At 41.3% G+C, this 13,987-nt stretch overlaps 2 protein-coding genes across 3 annotated transcripts; one reads left to right on the top strand and one right to left on the bottom strand.

Annotated features, from left to right (window-relative positions):
* Positions 1–4,068: 4,068 nt before the first annotated feature.
* Positions 4,069–6,951, bottom strand: LOC117569402 (trichohyalin-like). Its single transcript, XM_034250537.2, has 2 exons — positions 5,976–6,951; positions 4,069–5,135 (listed from the first exon to the last, which is right to left on the bottom strand). The coding sequence occupies exons 1-2, from the start codon at positions 6,775–6,777 to the stop codon at positions 4,156–4,158; spliced, it is 1,782 nt and encodes a 593-aa protein (XP_034106428.1). The 5' UTR covers positions 6,778–6,951; the 3' UTR covers positions 4,069–4,155.
* A 2,026-nt stretch (positions 6,952–8,977) lies between these two features.
* On the top strand, positions 8,978–11,331 carry LOC117569403 (cytochrome P450 CYP12A2-like). 2 transcript variants are annotated; one of them, XM_034250540.2, is made up of 4 exons: positions 8,978–9,238; positions 9,522–9,994; positions 10,048–10,480; positions 10,546–11,331. In XM_034250540.2, exons 1-4 carry the CDS (start codon positions 9,134–9,136, stop codon positions 11,143–11,145), a joined length of 1,611 nt encoding a protein of 536 aa, XP_034106431.1. In that variant the 5' UTR covers positions 8,978–9,133; the 3' UTR covers positions 11,146–11,331. The 2 variants fall into 2 exon arrangements, with proteins under 2 accessions (XP_034106431.1, XP_034106430.1); XM_034250539.2 differs by having other exon boundaries at positions 9,519–9,994; positions 10,546–11,330.
* Positions 11,332–13,987: the final 2,656 nt, after the last annotated feature.

Genomic DNA, 13,987 nt, shown 5'->3' with positions numbered 1-13,987 from the left:
GCTCCAAGCGAGCAAACTGCGATATTTACTACAGCTGCCATGCGGAGAGGCGCGAATTTGGATGCGGATTTGTAGTAAGCCGGAGACTTCGCCACCACGTCTCCAATTTCACCCCAGTGAGTAAACGGCTGGCTACAATCCGCGTCAAATCTAGATTTTTCAATCTTAGCATAATTTGCGCGCACGCCCCGACGGAGGAGAAGGACGATGCTGCTAAGGATGCATTCTACGCGAGATTCGAGGACACATACGACCGCTGCCCAAACCACGACGTGAAGATCATCCTCGGAGACTTCAACGCAAAGGTTGGGCGCGAACGCATCTTTGACCGCACCGTCGATCAATTCAGCCTCCATGAGACCACCTCGAACAACGGTTTCAGGCTGATTGACTTCGCCGCGGCGCGACACATGGTAGTGAGTAGCACCAGATTTCGGCACCTCGACATCCACAAGGCCACATGGCTGTCCCCTGATCAAAAAACGCGCAACCAGATTGATCATGTTGTGATAGACGGAAGGCATGCCTCAAGCGTGATGGACGTGCGTACGTTTCGTGGAGTCAACATAGACTCGGACCACTATCTTGTCGCAGCCAAGATACGCATGCGGCTATGCCGAGCGAAAAACGTACGCCCCATCACGCAACGAAAGCTTGACGTCACTAGGCTGCGATCACAACGGACAGCAACAGCCTACTCCACTCACCTCTCGGAACTGCTCCACCAACCTACCCCTCTTCCTGTTGACGCCGGCGGACTCTGGGCTCACATATCCCACTCCATGCGAGCTGCCGCTGAAACAGCCATTGGGTTCAAGCGCCCACCCACATGGAACCAATGGTATGACGAGGAGTGTTGCGTCGCAGCTGCGGCAAAAAACGCCGCCTACAGAAAAACGCTACAGTCTGGCGCAACGCGAGCTACGTGTGAACGTTACAGGGAGAAAAGGAAGGAAGAGAGGCAGCTTTTTAGACGGAAAAAACAGGAGCAAGAAAAGCGAGAGTGCGAGGAACTCTAGGTGTTGCAGGACAGAAATGATGCTCGAAAATTTTACCAACAAGTCAACCGTCTGACACAAGGTTTCAAGACCGGAGCATCTAACTGTCGAGATGAAAACGGGAATCTGGTTACAGATACGCAGTGCACTCTGAGGTTATGGAGGGCGGATTTCTCCAAGCTGCTGGCAGGCGATGACGGCACCAATCCCGCCATTGGAGGAAGCAGCTCGATACTACCAATCGACGACAATGTGGATATACCACTACCTAGCCATGACGAGGTCCGAGTTGCTATTATGCGACTCAAAAACAACAAAGCAGCCGGTGCTGATGGACTGCCTGCAGAGTTGTTTAAGGCCGGCGGCGAAGAGCTGATAAGGTGCATGCATCAGCTCTTCTGCAAAATATGGCTAGAAGAAAGCATGCCCAACGATTGGAATCTCAGCGATTATTGTCCTGTGCTGAAGAAGGGAGACCCGACGATATGCACCAACTACCGGGGAATTAGCCTGATTGCCATCTCATATTAGGTCCTATCGAGCGTAATATGTGAACGACTGAAGCCGTATACCAGCACACTGATCGGACCTTATCAGTGCGGCTTCAGACCTGGTAAATCCACCATAGACCAGATCTTCACATTGCGCCAAATCCTGGAGAAAATCCACGAAAATGGAATTGACACACACCATCTCTTTGTCGATTACAAAGAGAACGCCTATATGCCACCATGTCTGAGTTCGGTATTCCTGCAAAGCGGATACGTCTTTGCAGGATGACATTGAGCAGCACCATCAGCTCTGTCAAGGTAGGAACGAACCTCTCCGAACCTTTCAATACCGTTCGAGGTTTCAGACAAGGCGACCCCCTGTCGTGCAACCTCTTCAACTTCGTGATGGAAAGGGTCTTGTGGAAAGCCGGTGTGCATCGAGCTGGCACTATTTTTTATAAAAGTGTCCAGCTCCTTGCTTACGCTGATGATATTGACATCATTGGCCGCAGCAAGCGTGATGTCACTGCTGCACTTTCCGCTATCGAAAAAGAGTCAGCAAAAGTGGGTTTGGCGGTAAACGAGGGCAAGACGAAGTATATGCTGTCGACAAGCAGGGAGGCGCGGCGCCTTGACTCCCATGTGGTAGCAGACAGCTATACGTTCGAAGTGGTCAAGGAGTTCACATACCTTGGCACTGTCATTAACACCAAAAATAACGTCAGCCTGGAGATCAAACGAAGAATCACACTTGCCAATAGGTGCTACTTTGGTCTGAGTAGGCAAATGTGCAATAGAGACCTCTCGAACAAAATTAGCACTCTACAAGACACTCATCCTACCCGCGCTCTTATATGGCGCAGAAACATGGGTAGTGTCAATGACAGATGCAGCAGCGCTTGGAGTGTTCGAGAGGAAAATTCTTCGCAAGATCTTCGGTCCCGTTCGGATGGGGGACGACTTCCGCATTCGGATGAGCCACGAGCTGTACGAGTTGTACGACGACGTGGGCGTGGTCTGGCGCATCACGATACAACGTCTGCGCTGGCTCGGCCACGTTGTGCGTATGGATGAAGAATCTCCAGCTCAGAAGGTATTCGAAGCGAGAGTCGACTACGGGCGACGACGAAGGGGACGACCAAATCTTTGATGGAAGGACCAAGTAGAGCAGGACCTCTATCTGCTGGGTATTTCTAATTGGAGGAGGCGCGCGAAGAGCAGAGGCGCCTGGAGGGAGACGCTGAGGTTGGCCAAAACCCGAAATGGGTTGTAGTGCCACCTAATAATAATAAGTATTTCTTAAAAAAATCCTAAATTTCAGGCATCATAAAAACTACAGTTAGTATATTTCTTTACATGTTAATTATTATACAAAATAATATAATAACTAAAAGAAGGGAGTGCTAGCAACTAAGGCCATCGACTCGACAGTTAATTTATATGTTGTTTAATAAGTTCTTGATGTCTAGGAATTCAATTAGTAGTTTAAAATTATTGTGAGTAAGTAGGGTAAGAAGAGAGGTGGGTTGCATTTGGCCAAATAGGCGGATCCTAGTGTTAATAAGTTGCGGGATGTGTTGTATTGATAATTCTCCCCCGCATTTGGCGCATCTGGGCTTAGAAGGTGCTCGTGGGTTAAGGCAGTGTGACCAGTTCTGCGCCGCACTGTCTTCTGTGCCATGATGGTGGATATCGGACGGGTTGCATGTTTGGGTTATATAGTTACATAGTTTAAACCTGTGGTCGTAGTTGTCCCAATGTGTCATTTCCTTCCTTTTTAGAATAATCTTAATGTTGCGCCATAGGTCGTCTCGGGCACCAGGGGCCCAAAAAAGTTTTATTTTTGAAGCGTGTTTAATGCAAAGATGTCGGATTTGGCATATCAGGCTGTTATGGTTGTACGTGTTTTTAACGGCATTAAGAGTAGAAAGACTATCGCTGCAAATTATGAATTTTCCCTTAAGCTCGAGAGCATGTTGGATTGCTTTTAGAACAGCTATGTTACAGCTTCGGCGGAGAAAATTGGAGAGTAAGCAGAGCGCAATCCTGATGCAACAACCATTGCAACGATTCGCAGCTCACGACTGCGAAGCTAGTAGAGTTAATGGTTTTAGATCCGTCACTGTATAGCCAACTCCAGTTGGGCAACTAGCATTGGGCAGCTAGCATTTGGAGAAATATATATTTGGGTGTTTGCGAGGGCAGCGAATAAATCGCAAGGGCTGCGATTAAATCGCGGCGGCAGCGATTAAATCGCGAGGGCAGCGATTTAAGGAAACGTGGTGCTCACAAGTGCTGATGACAAAAAAATTATATCTCTATCTCTATAGTCTCTGAGATTTAGGTTCATACTATACTTACAGACGGACTTACCCATATCATCTTTGCTGTTGACGTTGATCAAGAATATATATGATATTTTATAGGGTCGGAGATGCCCGTCAGACACATTTCCTGTCGGTACAAAGTTATAATACCTTTCTACCTCACACGTATTAGGTATAAAAATGTGAAAATTTGAGTTCTCCATAATATCATAGCACTTCTATCATACGTACAATTTGACAATAAGTAGTATAAAACTTCTTTTGATTTGATAATGTGTTCGCTTTTTTTATAGTTTAAAAGTATGAATCTTTGTTAAAATTATAGAAAAGAGCTAATAATTAGTTTGCTGTGCGCAGGGTTTTGTAGCACACATTGCTGCCACAATCGAAGGAGTCGACGTCGTCCATAGCTGGTAAACCGCGATATTGGATGCACTTGATGGGACACTCCATGGCGCACTTCTTATAGGGTTTCTCCTCTGTGGCCATTTTGGTAATTTTTATGCACTTGTCGAAGATGCCATGACGATTATTCTCCTGCTTCTGGCGGCACTCTTCCTTTTGATCGTACTTTCGGTAGGCCAAGTCTGCCTTGGAATGATAGCCTGGCCAGCAATAATCGCGCAGCTTATTCCTGCGCACCATGCGACCCTCGGGCACCATATCGATCTGGTTTTTGCGGCGATAATCCTCAACTACCTTGGCCATGGGATAAACTGGACGACCTCCTTCCTTGGCGTGCTTGACCATTTTGACAGCATCATCGAAGAAGGCAACGTCATCCTGCAGATATGGATCGTCTTCACAGGCCGATATGCGCATCAATTCATTATTGCGACGTGCGAGGAACTCATCCCGTTGACCGTGAAGCAGTTTACGCAAATTATCTGTTTCGATCTCTTTCTTTCGTTTCTGCATGATTGCGAAGCGTTCGTTAGTCAGCTGGTTCTTGAAGCGTTCAGCAACATGGAAGCGATGGATTTGCGCATCTCGTTTGCGATTCTCTGCCAACTGTTTACGCTCTTCCTTTTGATAAGCAATTCGCTCCTTGCGCAACTCTTTTACTCGACAAAGTCTGCTCTCTGCGTCTGCATTCACTTCTACATCATGATGTTCCACGATTTCGCGCTGATGTTCCTCCTCTTCACGACGCTTGGCCTGTTGCACACGGCAGAGCTTTATGGCGATTGCTTCTCGATCACGTATTTGATTCTCTCGCAGCGTTTTTATTGCGCGTCCGTTTCGCGAATCCAGCTTACGCCGCATCACCTTATCCACACATATGACACGGTCTTCGATCTTGTCATAAATGTGCTCAACTAAGGAGTAACTTAATGTTAGTAAATGGGAAAATAACAAGTAAGAAAATTACAGTCGAGTGTGCTCGATATAGTACTACATTCAAAATATACCATAGACGGCACAATGTACCAGATTCTCGGCCAAATCAACGCAGACCCCTAGTAAGTAGGCGTTTTGCCCATACAAAAGTATTTCTTTAATAACTTCGATCATTTTCAGGAATCACAATTACTATAGATGTTATTGTATATACCAAAATTCGCAGCTCTAGCTTTAAAATTACGCTTGTTATTCGATATCGATGATTTGCGGGGCGGAAGGGGCGTGGCACAACAAACTTGTTATGCAAACATAACAAATGCTGTCAAAAAAATATTATAGCTTTATCTATTATAGTCTCTGAGCTCTAGGTGTTCATACGGACAGACGGACGGATGCACATGGCTAGATCGTCTCGGCTATTGACGCTGATTAATAAAATATATACTTTATAGGGTCGGAGATGCCTCCTTCTACCTGTTACATACATACATTTCCTGAAGTCATAATACCCTTCTACCCTATGGGTAGCAAGTGTAAAAAGTACGAGTGCTACAGTGTGTGTGAGAATGCTAAACTCTGCGGAAATTTTCTTAAAATACCATATACCGAAAGCATACTAAAATATACCGAAGGACATGACAAATATATAAAACAAAACCTTCATCTGCGTGCTGTCAAAAAGAATATATCTATTATATACTTTATGGGATAGGAGATGAATTCTTCTGTCTGTGGCATAAATATTCTTTATAGTAGAAAATTATAGCAACCTATGGATAGCGAGTATAAGTATCATTATCTGTTATATTACTTACGCTTTGCAGCTTCCGCTTTTTCCTTAAGCGCTTCCTTGTAGGCACGACGACAAAACTCTCGCTTGCTTTCCGCCAATTTCTTGGTTGCTTTCTCTTCCTCCTCTTGCAGACATTTATATTGTGCTCGCTCAATGATTACTTCGCATTGCTCTTTCTCCTTTTGGTCAAGTCGTTGTTGGTGTCTTTCCGCTAGCTCCTTTTGGAAGTATTCGCGTATGTCCAACGACTTCTTCGCCTGCTCAGCTTTCTCCTGTTCTTCGGTGACTCCACAAAATGGTATCAATTCCTCTGGACATTGCTGTTCGTCCAAACGCTGTTGACGTACTGCATCTTCTGCGATCTCACGGTTAAGAGTTTCATTGAAGTTTCTCTGGTAACTCAATTCGCTTTCGACGAGCGCATGGTGAAGGGCTCGTTGACCCGATTTGAGGTTCTCCAATATACGATTCGCTCGCATTATGCGCTCCTTGCGATGCTGTTCATCCTCCTTTTTAACTTGTCTTTTCCTAATTTCATCTTCCCTCACTTCCTGATCCAATCGCGCCTGATGCTCCTCGTCAAACGATACTTGACCCACGTTAGTGAAGCAACTGCAAAGCTTATCGCTGCCCTCCTTGAGATATTCCATATAGCGATGCTCCTCTTCATCAGCAGCTTTTTTCTCATGCTTCTCTGCCATATACGATCTGCCCAACATCGCTTTAAACCGATTCGCAGAGACCACAACCGGTTGAACTGTGCGACTCTTGAGAAACATTGTGTGACCGGGTTTTCCCAGGCACGCCCTATTCAATTGCATCATGATTGGTAAGTTTGACTACCTATGATGATTAAAGAGTTTAACTACTTCTTGAATGTAGGAAATAGTTTGCGAATTCCTCAGAATTCTGTGGATTTAATAAGTTTGTTGTGAAAGTATTTAAAGTGTGTGAGTGATTCGTGTTCGTTGTCTGTATTTAATATGTTTGCCATGAATATATTTAACCACATACATAGTTAGTTGGAAGTGGACTACTAGATCCTTTTCGAACCCTAAAAGTTGTCATTGAATTGATTTCTTGCGACGATATCATGTGCGAAACCGCTTTGGTAAATTACTTTTGAAATGAACACATGCCCCTTATACTTCATATACTGACTGACCAATAAGTTGCTAGTTTTAAACAACAATTAATGTTCATTGCAGACAAACAAACTTTGTAAAAAATCGAAATTCACATAAACATTAAAAAAATTGGCCCCTGACATACATAATTGAAGACAAATAGTTCAAACACTTTACTATTTAGATAAATAATAATAATAAATAATAATAAAATAATCAATATTTTTTAACTAAAACTAAGGACAGTGGGGATTAATGCGTGGGAATTAATTAAAAATGTTCCTGACCATAAAAAAACTCTAACCTTTGGTCAAATCATTGACAATTTTATCTGACTTTCAAAGTAATTTTGATGTTAATGTTTTTCTTTTCAAAATGAATGTTTCTTATGTTAACTTTATATTGAATTTAATGTAGTGGAAGTAGGAAATTGAGAAACCCAATACCATAACATATGTTTTCTAAATATTTGAACCACTTAGCGTTTCCCGTGTTGACTTATTAAACGTTAATTGCGAATTACTTTTATGTAGGTTAGAGTCCAATTTTTTCCTACAATGTACTATATGCAGCAGGCTGAAAGATTAACGGCTAAAACGATATATCCATGTCTATTTGTCTGACCATCTGTCCATATAAACACCTTGGGCCAAATATTTGGTATATTTTATTATATTTTCAGTATATTAATTAATTATATTTATTAAAAATATACCGCATAGTTTTGCTTTTGCTTTCTTACTTGTTTTTATTTAAAATTTATTGAAATTAGTATTTTTATTTTAATTTTATATTAATTTTATATTAATTTGATTTATAAGAACAATCTATAAATAATTCAATTGTATTAGGGAAAGATTATAATACAATATGAAGAATGTAAAATAATTTGGCTAAAACACAAACAAAATAGTAACGCTTTTAAGACCAATCATTAATTTATTGTTTTCGTTACTGTTATATATACACACTATATATTGAAAAATTCTATACAAATATAAAAAAAATGAATTCAGTTTACGTTGAATTGTCCATAAAGATGCTGAATGCATATGGACATATGCTTCTCTGTTTACTTCGCTCTTTCGATCTCATTTTATTTTTAGCTATTGGCATATAATATTTGAACATTATGCTTATACAATTCGCCGAAAATTTAACTCGCTCTGTTTACATTATTTAACCGAAGAGAAAACTTTAGCTCTCTTATTCTGGTTTTCAAAGAGCGATACAAAGTTGTGTTTGTTCGCGTTTGGAGCAATTTCAAGCTTAGAGAGCACGCTAATTGCTGTTTAAATATTTGTGTCAAGGAATGTTGCACAGTGGGAGACAGACTTCAAGTATAGTGTTTATTATTAATAATATTAATTTAAAATTTGTATGTAATATAACTAATTACTATTTTTTGATTACTATTACTATTATTACTATTTTATTTATTAATAATGGCATATATTAATAACATCGAAGATAAAAAAGTTATTCGCCAATAACAACACAAATAATTGTTTCCAAATTCCAAAGTTTACGATGAAGATTGCTCAAAATGAAAAGCCACAATAGAAATATTATGCAACCAGCAGAAAATGTGACACACCCACCAAATCGCAAAGGGGAATTACAAGTTAAGGGAACCAAAAGAAATAGAGAAACACACATCTATCAGGCAGCAATATACATATGCATGTGATAAGCGATCGAAGAGAGTCACAAGAGAAGACTCTGCACTACGATTAGTTTAGATAACAGTTTAAACACACAAATAATACAATGTATAGAAACAAACAGTATGCTGGCAAACAGCGAAGAGAGATTAAAAAAGCCTCTCACGATATTTCACAAGTGATTGGTGTTCATTGCGTCATTGAGAGCTGATACATATGAGACGGTCAGACCCAAAGCGAATTTAGTTTGCGGCGAGTAGCTGAGACGACAACACGCATAATAAAAAAAGCCGGCACAGCAGAAAACAGTTATACAAACAATAAAAAGACATGTACATGTACAAATAAATTGAAAGAGCGAGACGCAACGAAAACAAAGCAAAGTCACAATGACTCAGCTAAAATTACTTGGCAGCAGTACCATCATAAATTGCTTCAAAGCAACAACAGAAATAAAGTGCTGTGCAACAGTTGCTCAGCAGCAATTGCAGCAGGTACGTATTAGAATTAGCACAGGCACATTGTTATACGTAATGTTATATGTAAATACAGCAACAGAGTCAAGGCAAGTGTGTGTATTAAGTAATATTGTTATACGTAACGTTATACGTATTGATATACGAAACGTTACGTATTGATATACGTACCGTTATACGTATTGATATAAGTAACGTTATACGTATTGCTATACGTTACGCTATATGTATTGTTATACGTTACGCTATACGTAGTGTCATACGTGACATAATGTTATCCTTACATATGTCATTACAGCAGCGCCTGCGTGGCTATGGAACAACACCTAATCCGGCAGAAGGAAGGCCGCTTAAGGAGATGCCAACGGCAAAGAAGTTGACTGCCCTTTGGAATTTCAGACCAGGTGGCAAATATGACGGTGCCGACTTGAATGACATATCCAAGGGACTGCTGAAGGACGCAAACAGCGATATCGTCATGTTATCCGGTCTTTTTGGTAAGCCACCAATTGTGCTTACCCAGAATCCCGATGATTTCGAGACTGTCTTTCGCCACGATGGTGCCTATCCCTATCGCAAGGGCTTCGAGCTGCTCAACTATTATCGCACGGTGTACCGTAAGGACTATTTCGGGGAGGAACCGGGACTGATTACGTCACAGAACGAGGCGTGGGGTAAAATGCGATCGGCTGTAAATCCAATTATTATACATCCCAAGAACGTCAAACTTTATTTGAGCTCATTGGACAAGATCAACCAGCAGTTTATAGATCGGTAAGTCGAAAACTTGAAATTTATTGATTATAGTATTAAAATTTCCTTAACAGCATCAAGCAAATTCGCGATGTTGAGACGAATGAAGTTCCTGAAAATTTTAAGGAGGAGATCAGCGCATGGACATTGGAATCTGTGGGAATGGTTGCTTTGGATCGTCAGCTGGGACTCATAGACAACAGTAATCCAACAGGTCGTCACTTCTTTACGTTGCTTCGACGATTCTTCGATCTGGCCGTCGATCTTGAGATTAAGCCCTCGTTGTGGCGTCAGTTCAAGACGCGCAAATTAAAGGAGGTGCTCAGCATATTGGATGAAGCTATCGACATTACGGATGGCTATGTTCAGGAGGCAATTGATCGCATCGAGAAGGATAAGAATGTGAAAAGCGATGCTGAGAAGAGCGTGCTAGAGAAACTGTTAGCCATCAATCGCAAATATGCTGTTGTCATGGCCATGGACATGCTCTTTGCTGGAGTCGACACAGTGAGTACACCGATAGCTATACTTTTATGCAACGTTACTAATCAAGAGATTTACTCAAATTGCAGACAACAAGCACCTTTGCCGCTATACTCCTAGCACTCGCTCAGCATCCCGAGAAACAGACAAAGTTACGCGCAGAAATACGCGGCATTCTGCCAGAGAAGGATACGCCTCTGACTGTGGAGTCCATGAAGAATTTGCCTTATTTGCGTGCCTGCATCAAGGAGAGCCTTCGCTATTACCCACTGACCTCGGCCAATGTGCGCACCATACGCCAGGAGCTTGTGCTCAGCGGTTACAGGGTGCCTAAAGGCAGTGAGGTAGCCATGGTGCACTTGAACCTCTGGCGCAATCCCAAACACTTTTCACAAGCGGACCAGTTTATACCTGAGCGTTGGCTGCGTGAGAGTCAAGCGGAAAAGGAGTCCGGTTGCCCGGTGGCCACGAAGTCCAGTCATCCGTTTGCATACTTGCCGTTTGGCTTTGGGGCACGCAGTTGCATTGGACGTCGCATTGCCGAAATGGAGCTGGAAGTCGGTGTGGCACGTTTGCTGAGACACTTCGAGGTGGAGTTTAATCATCCGGCAGATAAGCCCTTTATTGCCTATCAGCTTTCCACGCCTCGCATTCCTTTGCAGTTCAAATTCACGGACTTGAAGAATTAACAAAACAGTATTTGTTGCCTAGTTTTTCAACATGATTTCATAGTTGTAAAGATTTTTATTTTGTTTACGTCATTAGAATGCAAATTTTGCAAATGGTGAATACAACTCAAGCTAATTTATTCAAATGCCAAGCGAATGAATAATAAATTGAAACTTCCTGCACTAATTTCTACGCCACAAGCTTGTCAACTCTTTTTAAAGGGATATTTTCAAACAGAATTAGCATTAAATGGGCATAAATAATGTCGTATTATGGCAAATAATTACAACTGTCGGCTTCGAGGTTTTAGGTTGGCAAATAATAATGATCACGACGATGATGATGATGATGATGATGATTATGATGACTGGAGCAAAATGCTAGACTGATAATTATGGCATGCAAAAGTGTGCCGTTAGTTTGCACAAAACGTTGGCAACTGTAACCCAATATAAATGCCATTTATCATGGTGCGTGGAGTGAGCTGTGGGCGTTCAGGGCGGTGCGTTGTGCAATGGGCGTGGCAACTGAGTCTATGTGGTGACTGTTGCTAATAAATTATAGTCCTTAGTCCTCGCTGAGTCCTCATCGTGGACATGTGCCGCACACACACAGTCTCCCCTCCCCTCCCCACCCCCTTCATTCAACCCACCCATCACCCAACGTTGCGCGTCGCCTGTCGTTGACAGTTTTAAATTACAAACGTTGGCGGTCGGTTTAGGTTTAGGTTCAAACGGGTTTTCGTATATGCCAAGCTAATTAAACCCAACATTTGGCAATTGCAACTGTATCTGCAACTTGCGCTCCTTATTAGCTTTATAATTGGCTCGGATTGGGCGCAAAATGAAATGACCTTTTGGCCACATTATCACCACAACAAATGGCATATCAAAATCAAATTTGTTATTTATTGGCTGACACTCACAGACACCGTCGCAGTCGCAGTCGCAGTCTGACTATCGCTTGGCTTTCTTGCCTCTTTGAACCCGCCACAACAATCCGGGCACAATTATTTATTTATTCGCACTCCAAGTGTGCCCATCAGCCTTAACCTGAGCTCATTTTTCACTGCCCGCCCATTGAATTGAGCCAATTATGCGCTGACAGCCTCAAGTTCCAAATGGGTCTGACATCCTCGCCGCTGCTTTCACATTTCAGATTTCAGCTTTCAGCAAGCTTTTTCGGGTGGTTTTCGGGTGTTAGGCCCTCTAAGTGGAAACATGTGCAGAGCACAATTGGCCATTGTATTCGAGAATGGCGAACAGATTTCGAACGCGGCACGCTGCCAGCTTATACTTACTGTAATCTGTGGCAATTGGAACGGCCTAAGGAGTAGGCCCTCAAATTAGATTGTTTGCCAACATTTGTAGCAAACTGGGACAAGATTTCCTTCTACACAAGTATTGCTATTGTCAGCAGAGAAGCATATGGATTTACAATAGCCTGAGCGCAAAATGAATGACAATATTTTGAGTCTAATTAAAAATAAAATTTAATAATAAAAAAAAATTAAAATGAAAATATACAAGTAAGAAATCTACAGTCGCGTGTGTTCGTCTGTGAGATACCCGCTACCCATTTTGAATAAAAGCAATATATTTTGCTGTATTATTATCAAAATATACCGAAAATACTACAAAAATACTTAAAATAAACCAAATGGTATATTTGATAGTACCACATTCAAAATATACCATAGACGGCACAAAACACCAGATTGTAAGCCAAAGTAACTGCGACCCCTAGTAATGCCCATACAAATATATTTATTTAATAACTTCCACAAGTTTTATCTGATCGAAACCAAATTTTCAGGAATCATAACTACTACAGTTGTTATTATATATGCCAAAATTATTAAAAAAAAATTATAGTTCTATCTCTTATAGTCTCTGAGATATAGGTGTTTATACGACCGGAAGGACAGACGGACAGACAGACTTTTGCAATGAGAAGATGCTGTAAAACAGCATAACAAGTTTCAGATAAGGATTTTAGGTAGAAAGCTCTTGACCTGTGTAAGCTACTATATGGAATATTCAGACAGTCCAATAATATTGATGTTATTAATAAGGCATTGCATATATTCATTATGATATATATACATATATAGAAAAATTAATCACGGTAATTTATATTAATAGTTCAAATGTATAAAATAATAGTAAGAACTCTTTCGTTTTATATGATCATCATTTTAGAGATGAATGATAATAGACAAAATAAAATTCCGCAATACCAAAGAATCCTTAATAATACATATTTTGTCCAAATAAATATATTCCCTTAGAGAAGCTGTGGTTAAGCACGCTACACTTCCAAAAATAATATAGAATTTAAACAAAAAATAAATTTGGAATCTGACAGAGTTGTCAACAGTATTCATTCGATGGGGACTACAAAATTATGCTCAACTTTGGCAACACTGTGGCATGTCAAGGTTTCGGAAACCTGAACCGCACATTTCCCCTCAGCCTTATCCTTTTAGTCGAGTTGCTGCCAAAACACTTCAGAGATAAAATGTATTTGTATGCAATTTGTTTTTGCGCTGTCGTTGTCAAAAATGTGCATTTTTCATTTGGCGTTGCATTGTTTTATACTGTCATCACATATACATGTACACATGAGTACTCGTATTCGTACTCATACTCATACTCAACCGTACTCATACACACTGTCGCACTTGTATTTATTTAGTTTTTTTCTTGATATATACAATATATGTATTCCTTCTGTCATCTTTTATTTTACTATCCGCAATTGTGTCATGCACTTCAAACTGCACGTCCATTGTTTGCTCAGAGCCAATGCCGAAGAGGGCCTGGGGAGCAACAAGATCGTGCTAGGGACAGACCATAGAGT

Source organism: Drosophila albomicans, chromosome 3, assembly GCF_009650485.2.
Source record: "Drosophila albomicans strain 15112-1751.03 chromosome 3, ASM965048v2, whole genome shotgun sequence".
NCBI classification, from domain to species: domain Eukaryota; kingdom Metazoa; phylum Arthropoda; class Insecta; order Diptera; family Drosophilidae; genus Drosophila; species Drosophila albomicans.
The sequence above is the reverse complement of the archived record's forward strand: the minus strand, read 5'-3'. Positions and strand labels throughout refer to the sequence as shown.

Coding starts and splice junctions, on each gene's coding strand:
- LOC117569402 (XM_034250537.2), bottom strand. CDS start 6,777: ATGATGCAATTGAATAGGGCGTGCCTGGGAAAACCCGGTCACACAATG. Junction 5,136..5,975: donor AAAAGCGGAAGCTGCAAAGC/GTAAGTAATATA, acceptor GTTACTCCTTAG/TTGAGCACATTTATGACAAG.
- LOC117569403 (XM_034250539.2), top strand. CDS start 9,134: ATGACTCAGCTAAAATTACTTGGCAGCAGTACCATCATAAATTGCTTC. Junction 9,239..9,518: donor CTCAGCAGCAATTGCAGCAG/GTACGTATTAGA, acceptor ATGTCATTACAG/CAGCGCCTGCGTGGCTATGG. Junction 9,995..10,047: donor AACCAGCAGTTTATAGATCG/GTAAGTCGAAAA, acceptor TTTCCTTAACAG/CATCAAGCAAATTCGCGATG.